At 35.5% G+C, this 17,943-nt stretch overlaps 2 protein-coding genes across 3 annotated transcripts; one reads left to right on the top strand and one right to left on the bottom strand.

The window, feature by feature from the left end:
• Positions 1 to 208: 208 nt before the first annotated feature.
• Positions 209 to 10,031, top strand: LOC126772155 (adhesion G protein-coupled receptor A3). Its single transcript, XM_050492341.1, has 9 exons — positions 209 to 660; positions 890 to 955; positions 1,078 to 1,293; positions 1,717 to 2,594; positions 2,683 to 2,831; positions 3,358 to 3,537; positions 3,943 to 4,171; positions 4,250 to 4,381; positions 4,464 to 10,031. Exons 1-9 carry the CDS (start codon positions 440 to 442, stop codon positions 7,277 to 7,279), a joined length of 4,887 nt encoding a protein of 1,628 aa, XP_050348298.1. The 5' UTR covers positions 209 to 439; the 3' UTR covers positions 7,280 to 10,031.
• LOC126772217 (epoxide hydrolase 4-like) lies at positions 10,028 to 16,752 on the bottom strand. Of its 2 annotated transcripts, XM_050492483.1 has the most exons (6): positions 16,397 to 16,752; positions 15,885 to 16,195; positions 12,563 to 12,686; positions 11,851 to 11,959; positions 11,159 to 11,347; positions 10,029 to 10,983 (listed from the first exon to the last, which is right to left on the bottom strand). In XM_050492483.1, exons 1-6 carry the CDS (start codon positions 16,610 to 16,612, stop codon positions 10,868 to 10,870), a joined length of 1,065 nt encoding a protein of 354 aa, XP_050348440.1. In that variant the 5' UTR covers positions 16,613 to 16,752; the 3' UTR covers positions 10,029 to 10,867. The 2 variants fall into 2 exon arrangements, with proteins under 2 accessions (XP_050348442.1, XP_050348440.1); XM_050492485.1 differs by lacking the exon at positions 11,159 to 11,347 and having other exon boundaries at positions 10,028 to 10,983.
• Positions 16,753 to 17,943: the final 1,191 nt, after the last annotated feature.

Raw genomic sequence — 17,943 nt, 5'->3', positions numbered from 1 at the left:
TAAACACTTGATACATTGCACGGCTTCCGCGCCGCATGTGTAAAGCGGGCATTACAAGTTTTCTTTAGTACGTGGGAATTCTCTTTGGTTTAACGTCAGGTTACTAATTTGAAATCATTCGTTCTTTGTATGATAAAGTCGCAAACGAAAATTATGTTCAATCACTCAATCACCATTCTACCAATCAGTCATTTCTACTGATGTCGGATTAGTGCTTGTGTTTCCTCGTACTATTGTTTATTTTTCTTTTTACTAATAATTAAACGAGTGCCAAAAGGGAGATGAATCGTAAAGATTTATTTTAATTTTAAGTAATTAATAAAGTGACTGGTATTTTTGAGTACTTAATTGTAACATTGACATAGTAAGGAATTTATTAAGATGTGATTATTTTTCGGATTTGGCTTTGTGCCATCGATTTTATGTGAAAAGGGGCAAAATGAAGCTTTTCTCGATATTCGTACTATTCCTGTTTGTGAAGGGGTCGCTAGGCTTCTGCCCGTCGCTCTGTTCCTGTAAAGGAAACAGGTCGAGCGATGGTGTCACTTTGGACCCGCAGCCCGGAGAACTATTGAAGTTGAAATGTGGCGGGAGTCCTGCACAAATCACCGAACTCAAAGAAATAGATCTAAACAAACTCTCCACAGTTGTTGTAAGCTTGTAAGTCATCATTTGTTTTAATTACAATGAGTTCTATCGTTCTAAACCAACAAACATTCAGTCTAAAGAACAGGTGGTAGCCATCAGCTAGTGTAAACAGAAAACCGAATACGTTAAAATTAATCCATTGAAACAAAATAATGACTGAAATGCTCAATTTATTTGTAACAGTAAACTAATTTGTGATTTAATAATATATATCAATAATGTAAACAAATATTGTTTTTAGGAATTTATCAGGAAATGCCATTTCAACATTATCGAGAGATTTTCATGTGCCCAATTTACAAAAGCTGTAAGTAAATATTTTTAATAATGTGCAGTAAATTAAAATATTGTTTATTTTATTACATTTTAATAATAATAATTTATATATTAAACACAACTCTAAAGATGAATATTATTATTTTTTTACAGAGACCTCAGTAGAAACCAAATATCACTGATAGAATCGGATGCATTCTATAATATGACATCACTACAACGACTAGATCTCTCGTACAATCAGATCAGTAATATTTATAAGGAAATTTTTAAAGGGCTCGTAAATCTAGAGAGACTCATTTTATCACAAAACCATATTTCAGTTCTGAGTATGGGCACTTTTGATTATCTTGTTGGGTTGAAACAAATGTAAGTATTTTGCTGATGTATTTTATAAGAAACATTAATTATTTCTTACACCAATGGACTATGGTAACTAAGACTTTGTATCTGTGTATTTGTGTAGTGTAGTTTTTTAATAAATCTTTTTGATAAAGGCTATAATTTATTTTAATTATAAACTAATATAATTAGTAAATGCATCATACTGGCTGTAAGGCTTCAAAAAAGATAAATTAAGATTAATTATTTTTGTAAATGAAACATGACATGTAAAAAAAACCCACTGAGTTTCTTTCACCGGTTCGTCTCAGGGTTGGGTGTTTCTTTTCCGAACCGGTGGTAGTTTCTGGTCTGACTATCAATAAGCAAGTGTAATACTTCAATGTTAAATAAATTATTTTGATTTCTATTGAAATGAGCAGTTATATTTATGTTTAATTCATTTTTCAGAGACATAACGGACAATCCTCTTATATGTGATTGTGAACTTCTTTGGGTAGGAGATTGGTCCAGAAATACAAGTGTAAAGCTAGTCGGTAATCCTAAATGTGCATTTCCTGAAAACATGGTCAATAAAACAGTCAGGAAATTAAAAATATTTCTTGATCTATCTGTCTGTGGAAGTGTGCTGCCATCGAATACTCTGATAGTGAAGCCGAATCATGACCAAGTGGTTTTTGAAGGTGATACCTTAGTTTTAACCTGTAATGCACCATTTGCATCGGTCATAGCAAAATATGAACTGAAATGGATACATCCAATGTTAGAAATATGTGACGTGAATGTTACAAGTACTGATATGCAAGAGGAAGGCTTAGCAGAAACGACAATATACTTTCCAAACATTACAAACCATCACACTGGCAATTGGACGTGTATGTACAATGACCAAAACCATATAAGACACAATTACACAGTGCAAGTACTTGTGTTATCGAATCAAACACAGTATTGTCCGACAAACTATACTATAAACAATAAAGGATTGTACTCCTGGCCTCAGTTATTGTTGAATCACACTGCTACTATACCTTGCCGTAACGGTGATGGGTTAGCTTATAGAACTTGTAATGCAGATTCAAGTTGGGGTCCAGCAAACACCACGGAATGTTCATACATAAGTAATATAACAAAATTACTACAGCAGTTTGCATTACTGAATGTTAGTCTTGTGCAGTATTCAGCACTGAACGCTACAGAGCGGTTAGCTATGTTGATCCAAGAGAAAACATACCCTTTGGCAGAGATTTTAGACCCCGATGATGTAATGTTTATTGCTCAAGCGATAAGAAACTACATGCAGTATATATCCGAGGAGAGGGACTTAGGTACGTGTTTAATTTAATGTTTTTTTATGCATTACCTTCCTTGTATATGAAATATATTTGTAGTAATTTTATAACAATTTCATTCCAGGCTCTACACTATTAGATGTGATAAGTTCGGCTATGAATATTTCCACCTCAGTCATGTCACAAGCAGAGACACAGTATGGGTCATGTACAGATATGGTTCGAGCGGCAGAAGAGATATCAGCTTATACCAGTAATGTACAGGGACATAAGGTTTGTTGGTTTTTATATGATTATTTATTTAATATTATTACAATATTTATTTATTTAATGTACGATTTTTTTGCCGAGATAGCCTAGTGGTAAGAACGCGTGAATCTTAACCGATGACCGTGGGTTCAAACCCGGACAAGCACCACTGAATATTCATGTGCTTAATTTGTGATTATAATTCATCTCGTGCCTGACGGTGAAGGAAAACATCGTGATGAAACGTGCATGTGTCAAATTTCACTAAAATTCTGCCCGCCTTAAAACCCGCATTGGAGCAGCGTGGTGGAATAAGCTCTAAACCTTCTCCTCAAAAAGGGAGAGGAGGCCTTAGCCCAGCAGTGGGACATTAACAGGCTGTTACTAATATATTAAAATATCAAACGATGGTCGTCATCAATTCAAGCAGATAAAACAATCAATTCTTCGTCCATAACTGGAGTTAAGTCGCTTATTCTGTGGGGGCTTTCCATTTAGCTCTATCATTATTGTGCTAGATTCGAGCTAAGAAAGCGATGTGGTATTCCAGATGAACTTGGCGGTGGAGCGCTTCCCCGTGGGCGAGGGGTTCAGCGGCGTGACGTGCGTGTGGTACAGCGCCCGGCGGGCCGCCCCGCCGCGCCTGCACTGCTCCACCACCAACCGCACCGTCGCGCACCGCAGCGCACTCACCCGCACCTCCGACGCGCTCATACACGCCAGCGTGCAGGTGACATATCGCATCGAACTATGAAACAATTTTTTTTTTAATAGTATAGGTTGGCGGACGAGCTTATAGGTTGACCTGATGTTAAGTCACCAACGCCCATAGATATTGGCATTGTGAGAAATGTTAACCATCGCTTACATCACCAATGCGAAACCAACCTTGGGAACTAAGATGTTATGTCCCTTGTGCCTGGAATTGGTTGGTGTTTGTGCATTTGCTCGTGTGCAATGATTTCGTGCGCTGCCTTCGATTTCGAGTTTAGCTGCCGTGGCCGCTTGAGATATTGGATTGGAGGTTGTCGTAGAACAGCTAATTAATAAATTAATATCCGTATGAGATTTCTGTTTACAAATAATAGTAACATTTTATGAATCTGCTTGTAAAGTTGCGTTTATCGAATTTCAGATACCACAGTCTCTCCTCTACAGCACGACGGATTCCGGAACGCTTTTGCACGCGAGGATTCACGATCTCGTCATATCGATGTACGAGGACGCCTCAATGTTCCCGCTGTTACCCGAGATGGACGATGGACACTCCCCCGGGCACCGGTCGAAGGACTACTACGGAAGGAGCACCAAGCGGGAGGATATGAACATGGAAATCACGTCGCCTGTTATCGGATTTCGACTGAGTCAGTCTTTTGGCGATTGATATACTTACCCACTGTCCACATCCACAGATTAATAAAGTAATATTTCCTGTCACCCAGTGAACGTGTCGCTGCAAGGCGAGCTGCTGGAGCCCGTCATAGCGACGGTGCGCGCGCGGTCGGTGGGCGGAGTGGACGGCCGCGTCGCCACCTGGGACCCGCTGTCCAGGAGCTGGACGGACAACACCTCGGGTGCGTCACGTCACGTGACATTACAGTTTCATTCTGTACTCGTGTATTGATATCAAAATAACGTTATAAAATCTCGTTACAGATTGCAAAGTATCACACGTCGTGTCTGAAATGATAATCATCACTTGCACGAGACTGGCCTACGTCGGCCTCCTGCAGAACGTTGAAACCGGTATATACGGAGCCCGGACCGACGGCGCGAGGTTCAAGGTGTCCCACCCGGCCGTGTACGTCGGGAGTCTCATCCTCATCGGTTGCGTGAGTTGTGCCACACTTACCTACATCATGTGCTACCCGGCCATACAAATGGCTAAGAAAACGAAACATGCCCTTATTAATACTTGGATAGCGATCGGTCTACTCTGCTTCATGTACACATTGGGTATATACCAGACCGAGGACGTCAAGTTGTGTCAAATATTGGGACTTTTAATACATTACCTATCGCTCTCTTGCCTATTGTGGATGTGTGTATCAGCTAGCAACATGTACAAATGGGTGACGAAGACCCACAATCCGCGAACGCCCGAGGACGACATTCCACCGGATGTGCCGATTCAGAAACCAATTTTAGGATTGTATTTAGTCGGTTGGGGCATCGCTCTGATAGTATGCGGTATATCCGGTGCTGTCAATTTGAAAGATTACGCCGGTTATTCCCAATGTTTCCTGAGTACGGCGCCCGCTTTAAGCGCTTTATTTATACCGGGCGGTATATTGTTAATTTTTCTCTCAATCCTATTTCTTTTGATACGGTGTACGATAAGAAATATGAACGTACAGCTATCGGAGGGCACCCAAGCCACGGAAAATGTGGATTTAGAGATGTGGGAACCGAATCAGACTAATGACCGTGCTGAGCGACGAAGTATAAAATCAGTAGTCGATTCAGAAATCGATGACATTGAACACAGCCCTATTATACAGCTGAGGGCGCAGGTTATAGTGATGTGCTTGTATATGTCCGTTTGGACTTGCGGAGCGATAGCGGTGTACAGGCCTCTGCCGGCATACCTCCCTTATCAAGAAGACATTTGTAGTATAATCTATGCGGTCTGCTCTACTGTCTTGGGCACATTTATATTGTTCTTCTACGGCATTGCGAGAAGTGATGTTCGATCGCAATGGTCCCTGATGCACTGCTACTTACAATCTAGTAAACAATGCTGTCGGAACAGAAGCGTTTTCGATTCGAATCAACAAAACCTACCTAACCAAACGTCTACAACTTCGCCACAACACATACCTAACGATAGCAGATCACAGTCGGGTAGCAGAAGTTCTAATCGAACGAACACAAAAACTAATAACAGCGGTACTTATAAAGCTGGCGCAGAACTGAACGGGCAAACGTTGTCCAAAGACGTCAAAAACACTAACGGAAAAACACCAAACATAAATCTGGTCGTGTTACACAGACGGCAGTACAGATCGAATAACTCCATGATGACATACCCGGAATCGGGGACAATAGGTCCGGAAGTGTTCTACAATCCAAATCAAATGAACGTAGCGAAGAAATTCTTTAAGAAACAAAGGCAACACACGAAGAGAAATTGCCTAGAATTGCCGCTGAGGCGAGATTGTGACGACGACTCCCACATCTCGCTACCGCTTCCCAGTAAGGAAGCTTATAACGGTTTGGCTAATTTTATTAACGCTGGCAATAAAGTTAACAATACAAATCAACACGTCGAAAGATCGAACAACGGAATCAAAGAACTTCGTACTAATGCGAATCCAAATCTGCTAGAAGACGACTCGAAGGAGAATTTCAAAAGCTACTCAACTGATCGAAAATCTTGGAACAAAAACGAGGATCCTAAACATGGCAGAGGGCAAATAATTAACATATACACGAATGTCCCGGAAACTCAAGTCCCGCAACATCAAATCGCCAAAGCGAATGTTCAGAAAACTTTAAATGGTCAAAGGAATAGTGTCTCCGAAGAATGTTTGCAGAGTCACGCGAGCGAGCATCCTGAAATGAGGACGATATCGCAACAGTGTAGCTTAGAATACAGTTCGGCGTCTGAAATAGCGATGCCGCACACGTGTTCTGATCAAACACTGAACACACAGTCGGAGATGACCTCTTTTCAAGATACTCATAGCGCTTTGTGTTCCACGAACGAAATAACAGACACCGAGAGCTTCGGCCAATATATTGACTACTTACAACCCAGCAAGGTACACGAAAATAAGGATCAAGTAGATAAATCTTTACAGGATATATCTGAGGAATGTACTATGAACAGCGATGAAGTCAACCGGTCCAGCACCCCGCATCATTTAGAAGCTGGATTGACAGAAATCGATCATTTACTCGAAAACCCCGATTTGGATATTGAAGGGTCTAAAGAGAAAATTGACAACGACAAAGACACGTTCTTTATGGCAAAGACAACATACGATTTCGAAACTTGTAGCACGAACGCAAGTGAACAAGGTTTCGAAAACGAAAGTGACATTTATTGTCCAAACTATCAAGTGTCCGAAGTTAGCATACGAAGCCACGGCTTGTACGCTCCTTCCCCATCCTCCATGTGCCCAAACGAAATCAGCTTCAGCAATGAGGACGTTTCGACATTAGAGAGTCAGTATGTCAATTACGATCCGGGATGGCGTAAAACAATAAAGAACAATGCTAAATTAGGGAAATACGTGCCGACACCGGCATTGAGTTGTCCTGAAGTGAATCGTGACAGCAGTCCTATATCGTTTTCGAGCGAGCTGGACGAACTTTACACTCAGATAACGAGTCGGGACAAAAATAGGACGCCGCGGAAGGAGCTCGACGTGACCGTGAATAGTGACGTCACTCTTAAACCGGACAGTGATAGTTGTGTTAGTGAAGCGATCTCCGAAATTGACGGAAAAGGCGAAACAACGGTCTAAAACATTAATCGTTTTGAAGTTTATTGTAAATTAGTTAATCCGTGTATATATATATATTTAAATAATTAATACTGTCATTTATAATTCTAATGACGTTTATAATGATTTGTAACTCAAGATTATATATAAATATTCTCTATTCGAAATACTGCCATTTTATACTTCAATGATTAGACATCGAGGCGGAATTTGTGCCATTAATTTTAGGTTGTATAATATTAGTAATAAGTAGTAATTTATCCGTAAAGTTATTTATTATATATATATATGGAGCTGACTTAAAGCTTGATATACTGAATAATCGAAAAACATTTTGTTCCACTTTAATTATGATACAAAAGATGAAAAATATTACTATTGCTGTGGCTACCACTGAGGCAGTAGACTCGTATGGTACCATTCTCTACACTTAAACGCATTTTACAAAATATATCTTCATTTAGAAAATTGGGACATGACTTTGCCACTAAAATGTCAACAGCATCTATTATTGTTGTTAATTAGTTGCACGGTACTCGCCGAGCTAGCTCCGCCTCGTGGAACCTGCTACGATTGACTTTATATAATAAAATGTTTTCAAATTCGTAGAAAAGAAAAATTGTTTAGATAACTTTGTTTAAAATAATGAATGAAGTAAATTAAGCAATATTATAGTACATATTATTGATCTCTAACATTTTCTATTGTAAATATTTATAATGTTTTTTATATTTACATTTTTATTAAAATTACAATGACTAATTGTTTAAGTGATAGTTAATTAAAATTTTGACAAAATTTATGATAAATTTTTGTGGGTTATTCAGTGGTAAGCTTGATAAATGGTAGTTGATATGAAAGTTTGATGAAGACGGTGTGACGTGCCAAAATATTTAACGGAATGTTGCAATGTTTTTTAATAAACTCGATATTTTGAGTGTTTGTATTGAATTCGAGCGAATTCACAGCCCGCCTAAAGTCTAGTCCAATTATTTGGCTCGCTTCTGTAGGTACATATTACTGTAACCATTTTTCGGTAAATTTAATCATTTTAATTCTGCTCGATTGACATAAAAAAAAATGTTTTTATAACTCTGATGTCGATGTATGAAAAGTTTTTTTTTTATTTTCAAAACAAATTCTTCGATAGGATCGAAAGTAGAACGACGTGTGCCTCATTGATGTTTGTAAATATTTTTTATCTATACTGTTTTGAAATTTATATACATGGTGACCATAGATTTTTTTGCGGTGACAGCATAATAATTATTACTCTTCAAAATGTACAGCGTGTAAAATATTGTTGCAGTATATATAATGTTATGTCATAGACAATATTTTTTTATTATTATTAACAGTCACCATACGATATGACATTTGTATTTTTCCCTTCCATTGTGCGAATGATCCCAATCAGCTGTGTTACTTGTAAATGGTTATGTGTGGAACTTACTTTGTAGTTGCGTTGTCGCCGATCATCGTTTTGTACGTTTGACAATTACTTTATAGCGTACGAATGTTTGCAACTTTATATTGGGATATAATTTTTACTATTGATATTTTATATTTACACTGTTATGTTGTAAACCTCCTCATTGATTTGGCAGGACGAAAAATATTGTTATCTCTTTCTTATTTCAACACAAGAGAAAGAGATAGTGCGAGAATTTAAAGCATTAACTCTGGCAAATTAATTAAGAGGTGACATAAATAGATACGTTATGTAAAAAAAAAATCCCACTTACAATCTAATACATTTTTTTGAACAATCATATAACCTCTCAAATACATGGTGGCAGCACGTTGACCGTTAAGTATTATACCATACAATGTATACCACCAGTGCAAGGTCAAAGTGACCACTCACCAACAGGTCGCTCATTGCTCGTTCGCCTTACTAATATAAAGAAATAATAGTATTGTAGAGATGTAGCTTTAAAGACGACACACAAATCTGAAGGATCAGAATTGTAACTCGAGATCACAATGAAAGGAAAAAATTATGATGTCTATGTATGTCATACACACTTTATGTACTTAATATCATCATTCTTTGTATATTGTTCTATACTAGAAAATGTTATAATAGCTGCTAATGTGATATAAAATTATTTTAAGGAGCATTCTCATTGCGACATTTAAAATGATATCAAGTTATGTATTCAATTGATATAAAAAAATAAAATGATCAACGAAATATATATATATTTTTAAATATGTAACATTTTATTTGATCCATGTATTAAAAATATATATATATTAGATTGCATTGCAACCAATTCGGACTCTACACATATATATATTTCACATACAAATAGGTCATCATATTATATATACAATACTCGTCAGCTATAACTAAGTTCATTTTAAGGTCATAAGTGCCATAGACACGCATAGTAAATTCAGCCCAAAGATTTATCTAAATCATCCTTTAAGGGTAATCTCAAGTAACGTTGATCCTGTATTATGTAGACTTTGTAATACTTAGTATCATATTTTTCGATTCATTCAAAACCAAATTGAAATGTATTTAAATTTAAATTCTATGTATTATAATTAAAGTTTTCCATTAATACGAATAAGTTTTTAAATGATGTTTGTGGATTTTTGTATCTATGTCGCAATGTGATTGTACTCCAGTGCATTGATCGCACAATTTAATGTAGACGACGTTTTTAACATATACTACTGTGAATATTATATAAATAGTGAAAATTTATAAACGGTTAGCTTTTTGTGGGCATATTGCGTAATAAAAGGGCGTTTGCACTTTTCTATGTGGTTTTATTTTTTATACAAATATATATTTGGCCTTAACACTAAACAAGTCTTTGATTCCGATCCATCTTTAAAATATATAAAAAAAACTAATTTTAATAAAAATAATAAAATGTGGGCAAATAATTTAACGAATTTAAGATTAAAAATGTTTTTTTTAAATACTATAAATAATTTATAAATAGTTTTTATTGCAATTTTACAAATGATTCTAAAACCTAAATCACACTGTTATTTTTTTTTAACAAATTATTTTATAATTACATAATATTCTTAATTGGTAATCAATTATATACATCTTTAGTGGTTGATGATTTCTCAATTAATTGTTAGGAACGACAACCGTGTGTTTTTGATAATTATGTATATATTGAACTTTATATGATAATGATGAAATTAAAATTCAATTTCATCATAAGTAAATAATAAAATCATTCCGCTGCACACGTTATTTACTTAAAATGTAATTATCTCGTTTTAAACAATATTTTTATCAATGCATTTCGCATCCGTGACCTTTTATTGGTTGTTAAGATACGAACTAATAAATGCAGTGAAATTTAATAAATATATTTACGAGTTCTGAAGACTTTATACGTGTACGCATTATATATTACTGATAAATAATAATCAATTTGAACTTTAATACAATAAAATCTATATATCTTCTTATTTACAACATTATTCTATATTATATATTTTAAATAACATTATTTTACTATATATATAATTTCAGTTTTTAATATATTATTCGTGACTTATAAAAATAGATGCCATTACAATTTTACACATATTTAGCTTTTTAAATAATTCGAAAATTTTCGACGACTGTCACGCATTCGCCGGTAACGCTAGACGAGCAGTGAGTTCTCGTCCCCGGTCGGCGACCGCCCCCAGAACCCTGCCCATTAACCCCTTGGAGGCTTCCTCCGTGGGTCTCTGTTTACCTGAAGAAAAAACGACAGAGTTTTGTTTTAACACGACGGAGCTTTCAGTGGCCGATTTAAAATAACCTGTCAAAAATTTTGACCAAGTCATCCGTAAATGTGTATCGTGTAATCGACGAATGGCGGTCCCATTTGGTCCATATCGCCAGGTAGACACACACGTGACCGAACTCACCCACGAGAAAGTCGAGGATGAGAGCCGGCAGGTCCTTGTCGCGGGGGCTCGCGTCGGCCAGCAGGCGCAGCGCGGGGTGCGCGCAGTACTGCGCGCTCGCCACGAGCTGCGCGGCGCTGTCGCGCGCGCCCGCCAGCAGCCCGCGCGCCGACACCTTGTGCTCGGCCGAGATGCGGTACCACGCCGCGCCTGCCACCGAACGCGTCACATACACGGACGGATCCTTTTTAATTCATTAACTTGGCCGATGTAAAGCATCGTCACGGTCTAGCTCGAGGAAGTGGCACGCTTGCCTAGAAGAAACCTGCTAACTCTGGATTTGGAGCCGTCGACGTTGTACCTATCAGGAAATACAGACTCGGCTCCCTCCTCCCCAAAGATTTTAATCGGCCGTTTTAAGAACCCATTAAAAAATAAAAAACTTATTTAAATGTTGATAGAGTACAAATATTTGCTATTTTATGAGGTTAACGGTTACTTAAAGGTGTGTGATTATGTAGTACCCGGCGGGTCAGGGTTGTCGTTGGACTTGGAGTGACGACGTGGTCTCGAAAGATTAAAATCAAATGTCACGTTGACACCTCTATTTTCGATAAATAAATGAGTATTGTGAGCCAATCGACAAAGCCAACGGAATGAGTATTATCCAAGTCCAAGTCGGAGAAACCATAAAAATATGAATAAATACATACTTCTGACGTAGTTCAGGGCACCGCTCCAGTCCCTCGCACGCGAGCTGGCCCATTGGCTGCCTTCTTGCATTGCACCTTCAGCTAGCCACTTTTCAGGGAAATGTGGCCACTGTAATACCGATGTAACATGATTTACAGAAATTGATTCAAATGACATAATTGTTTCGGTCAAGGTTTAAACTGTAAAACGGTGGTAAATATTCGAATGCATACTCTGGGTAAACATTTTTTTTTAACTATAACTGTCTCTAGTAGATACAGTTTTTACCGCTGTAAGGCTTTCTCACCGTATTGGGGCATATCACATAACAACTAAGATCCCGTGTTGGTTGCCCATTGACGCCAAAAGAAGTGGTATTTTTCTTACAGTTCCAGTATCTATAGGAAGAGTAAATGACCCACTGCTGGGCAAAGGCCTCTTTTCCTGTTGAACATAAGCTACAATGTGTACACACCAAGCGATGTAAGTCACAGAATCGATCTTGAGCTTTTGGACTATTGTAATCCCCAATTCAAACAAGCGTTACGCTTAATTAGAGGGGGTGGGGGGGAAATGGAATATTAGTAATTCCTTAAAAAAAAAGAATAAATTTCTAAAAAAAAAACTTATGGCAGAATCTATAAATGTTATTACTATATATGGGTGAGGATGAAAACCATTTGCTTGTCTGCAATCCTATAAATAAAAAGAGGTAATATTGTAATTATTTACCTGAATAAAATGTAAAGAGCGATGGCAAAACGCTGCAGGCGGGTGTTGCCAGTAGAGATTCGGATGCGGTGCCGCGATCACCGCAAATTTGCTCACCAAGGATCCTTCGCAATGAACGAGATACCTTTCGAAAAATATTTTATATGTTTATCCGAGTACGATAAAGACAATATTCATGTTCTATTGGTTTAAATATATTTATATTAATACTTGCGAAATATGTCTAAAATTTAAACGTTAGATATCCATAAGTAAAAATATTCTACGTTTATAGTGCGTTATTAATCTTATCTGCATGTCGTCATGTATGGGTTTCATTTTATTTTATTGTTCAATGATTGAGGGGGTTTTTAGAATTTAAGTAGAACCTCATCGATGTCTTAAAACTTAAGGACAGGAGGATCACTACGTAAGAGAATATAGAGTAAAAAACCTTGCTTGTATTTGTGTATGTCATTTTTACAGATAATACAATATATAAAAAATAAAATAAATATAATATCTTAATTTCCTTCTGTTTTGCAGACTATATTTCATTCTGAACATAATTGAAATTTAAATTGAAGTTTTGCCCCCGCCTCACCGCCGCAGAAATAGCAGCTTTCTCATTGCACCATGTGAGCGATTATCTTAAATATTTATAGATCTTGATAATTTATTATATCAATTAACGACTTTCTTTTTTCTAATTCTGTCTTTTATTTTTTATTGCTGTTATATCCCATTCATATCATAAAAATCACGTACCTAACTCATTCGTCTTATAAAATATATTGGGATAAGATCATAGACAATTAAGTGCTTTTTAAAAATTTGCCATATTGCTAACAATGATTAAAAAAGCTTCAGTCAGAGTAAAAATAATAACACCTAGTGAATTATTCTTGATTTCGATGTAAGCCAAAAAAGACAAAAATGATCAGATGCGGTCCATATTTGGACTTGGTCGGCGGTGTACTCCGATTAATAATTATACATTAGTAAGTAAGAGTAGTATCGCGTTACGCGCTCATCTATACCTTTCGTTTGAACCGATTTGAATATTTTTTTTGCGTTAGGTAATCTATTTATTGAGAAATGTTATTGGTTATATAGCGTCATGCTCCGATACAAGGAGAAGTAACCATAAGCGTCATCTATAATGCGGGCAATTACAGTTTTTATTATATTATATATTATAATGACATCTAAATACTCTCTACTCAGTACATAAGGGTTGAAGTGAGTTAATTCGCTATTAATAGTACTTTTCTTATATTTTAACATATTGGTCACCTATATTTATTGCCTTACGAATTTGTGTTCCAGCATCGTTTATTTATTTTTATCCATATATAATAATACGAAAATGTAACATAAATCGTTGGACAAATCTATAATATGTGAAAATTAAAAACGCGTGCGTATTTGTATGCTTTTACTGCACGTGCGCGAGAGTAAGATTGATCAGCTCGCTTCACGTTCTTTGACTCGGGAATTAAAAATCGACTCTCGAGTGTGGCGCGATAAAGACCAGACAAGAGGGAACAAGAGAGTAGGTATGCAAACTCATAATCATTCGTTCGCTTACTTACGTTAATTTCGCCTTTTAAAGTTTGTATCGGCCGAAAATATACGTTAGTAAATCGTTTGTTGTATAAATTTATTGCATAAATTTTTTATAAATCTATTATATTATATACTAGCTATGCCCGCGGTTTCACCTGCGTATAACTTAAAGAAGTCACTAAGAGCAGACTTATAATATTTCAGTATATACAACATTTTAAGTTTTATTTTATTTTCAGAATAATAAAAATAAAGAAAAGCAATAAATACAAATATCAATATTTGTATTTATTGGTTTTCGCCGCATCCAGATCTAAATAGGGTAACATACCCACAATTGGCCATGAGAAAAACATCAATCCCTTAAATATATTCCGACATACTTAAATGTATTTCTCTGTGCTTTATATATTGTGAATGCAAACGATAAATTCACCGGAAATTTTGTCGTTTTAAAATTAAAACGAAAATCTGTTGTTTTTTTTTAAATATGTGCTTATTATCAACTGACCGACTAATTTTATATATTTATAAATGTATTTAAGGCTTTACTTCACTTGTCAAACTAACCGAAAAAGTAACAAAACCATGAAAAATATATATGCGGTAACGAAACGAAATACCTACCTAGCCTATAAACTTTAACTTATTTTCAAGCAACCTACTCACTACCTGTTGAAATAACGTCAAATCTATAAAAAGTACTAAAACTGTCTATGGTCTTATCTCGATATCTTTCATAAGAATAATACCATGTTTATAAAAACGACGCAAATACTGCTTTATTTTTGAACAAAAAAAGCGTTTAACCGCGGAATGTCTAGCATAAGATGAACACTATTTAATATGATTGGTCATATAGACCTGAGCTCAACTTACATTAGAATCTCTAATGTAATTATCTAAATCTCTAAAACTGACCATTTTTAACTTTGTTTTGTTTCTATAAACTTTCAATCGCCATCATTTTACAGACTATCATTTATAGGTAGCTAAAGTTCCAGCCAATTAGCATTTTTATCGAAAAAAAGTTTGACGTAATTCTTTTAATTGATATAATTTTATTATTTATGAACCAATTGAAATAAAACAAACACTAAATTTTAAGTGAAATTAGCCAAAATACATTAGTGAAAACCGCACCCAAATCCGTTAAGCCGTTGTGAAGATTAGCATGCACAAACACACAGACAGACAAAAATTCTAACAATCATTGTTTTGGGTTCTATTCCATTGAAAAGGCCCCCGGTAATAGTTTCACTCATATATCTTCCATGTACAGACAACAATCAGTTACAGATTAATTATACATATATACAAAATAAATATTGGTTACATTGTAGATAAAATATTTTAATTATATCTATGTGACATACATAATGATTATCACATGATCATTTAGTGGTGTGAGAACTTTGAATTTTTAAGTGATAATGCTACTATAAATTTAATATCAATTATTGATAGACATAATCAGGGCCAGGTTCAATGAACTATTGATTTCGATTAATCAATTAAAATTAATCAATGTTTTTCAAAAGAATTTGTTTTAAAATTTTGTATGATTCAGTTTCACACGATACATGAAACCCATTAAGTAATTGGTGACTTAAAGCCATTAACAGGAAAAATGTATATTATTGTTATGAATTCATTTTACATTAAAAAAAAATATATATTTATATTTAACAAAAAATAATGTAATGAAGGATACTTAATTTACTATTTCAAGTAAATAAATAAAAAATGGAAATAAATATTATATTTAACTTACCAAGTGAGCATACCTCCAATTCCAAAGCCGATGACCACAGCAGGATTGCTTTCAGTCACACCAAGGGCTATTAATAAGGATTTCAACTCTTCAACGGCCCGCGGTGGAGACAAGTCAATCCTATCCCCTGGTTCACTAGCTCCAGTACCCCTAAGGTCTAGGGTTATGACATGATGACCAAGTTCAGCTAAACGCCTGACCACTGACGACCAGCTCGGAACCCACAGGTCTCCAGTGTCTGGTGCATCTCCAAGAATAAGCACTATTTGACCATTTTTTGGGCCAGTTTCAACATAATGATATTTTACACCCTAAAAAAATATGATATGATTATTTAATATCATTGATTGTAATTATATTTTAACAATGATTAATAAAATAATCCTGAATTGGTAACGTTTTTTTTTTAAACTTACCGACATATTATGAAAATTATATATTATTTACTTTGAAAATATATTAATTCAAATAACAAATATAATCTTGAAATAAAAAACAATATATTTACTTACCATAATTTTAATATAACAGTGTATACCTATAGATGAATCAACGGTTAGTTCGACAGGTGGATAGTTCTTGGATATTTTCCTCCGGTGCCCTTTCCATAACCTTCGAACTGCAATTTGTATCATTTGCCATAAACCCACAAAAATACATTTTAATATTAAATCCACCGATTCCCACCCAGACACAACATCTAGCACTTTCTTCCTTTTAACACCCATTTAAATTAATATTTTTTAAAATAGAAACAGTCTTTAGCCTCTCAGTGTACGCGATCTATAGTTTACGGCCCATTCTTATCAATAATTATCAAAGTTGATTCGAATTAAACGGATATCGGCAAGATTATGCAGTTTGCAGAGTGGAAGTTGAACTGTCAACGTCAATATTATAGATATGCTTGGATGTGTTCATTATTTTAATATATTTATGTTTTTAACATATATATCACAGATCAGCAAAAAACAAAGAATCAATTGCATATAGACTTGTTTTTATTATTATAGATGTTCATAAAAAAGCAAAATTACAAATATGAATGAAAGTGGAATGACACGCAATTGGCAAAATTGTGACACACTCAAGTTTGTCGTTGTGTACTACCATGAAAGTTATAATTAAAATTATCGCAATATTCACTTGGTTATTAAGCATGTATTGTAAGTAAAGTATATTCAAATGTGTGCAGGATGTAATAAAAAAACACTTCATAATATTAAAATAAATGTTTTATCTTAATAAAATATGTCTACTCTCAAGGATATGAAAACAAATTAAGGTTGCGAGACAGGGCACTCAAGGCGTAAGACCATAATGACAAACGTTGAAAGGGCAAGTCACGGTGGCTAACGATGGGCTAACGAGTGTCCAGTCACTAAAGTTTAAATCTGCTCAGTTGTTCGGTCAAACGCCTACGATAATGTAAAAGCAATAAGAATATTCCACTGTTGAAAAATTGCCTTGTGAATGACGAGGTGTTTTGTATCCAACGGAATTCACAATGCACTATGGTTGATTGCTGTTGCAGATTCTAGATGGCGTTACTTGCTTATTATGAGCGAAGTCCGTAAAAAACCGTAACAGCCTGTGAATGTCCCACTGCTGGGCTAAAGGCCTCCTCTCCTCTTTTTGAGGAGAAGGTTTGGAGCTTATTCCACCACGCTGCTCCAATGCGGGTTGGTAGAAATGATGAGCGAAGTCATTTCGTTATAAATATTAACAAATGATTTAATAGGTAGAATAAAAGAGATTCAGTATTGTTTTTAAGTTGGTTAAATTACGAGAGGTTTCAATATTTTTGTTAGTCTGTGACTTTTACAAGTCAATGATAATACTATTATAATTATTTTAAACAACATATAGGGATCCATTTATTATTCTAACCAAGGAGTAACTTCTTCAGGGTAAATATACCTATAATGGGCATAGATTCAAAACATATTACTGACTTTAAAATATTTTTCCATAGACACAATAGAATTTGCGCATTTTTTTGCGCTACGGAGAGAAGGTAACACGCAAATATGTAGGTACATAATACGATGGAACGGCA

Source organism: Nymphalis io, chromosome 12, assembly GCF_905147045.1.
Source record: "Nymphalis io chromosome 12, ilAglIoxx1.1, whole genome shotgun sequence".
NCBI lineage: Eukaryota > Metazoa > Arthropoda > Insecta > Lepidoptera > Nymphalidae > Nymphalis > Nymphalis io.
Note: the sequence above shows the minus strand (reverse complement) of the source record. Positions and strands in the feature narration are given on the sequence as shown.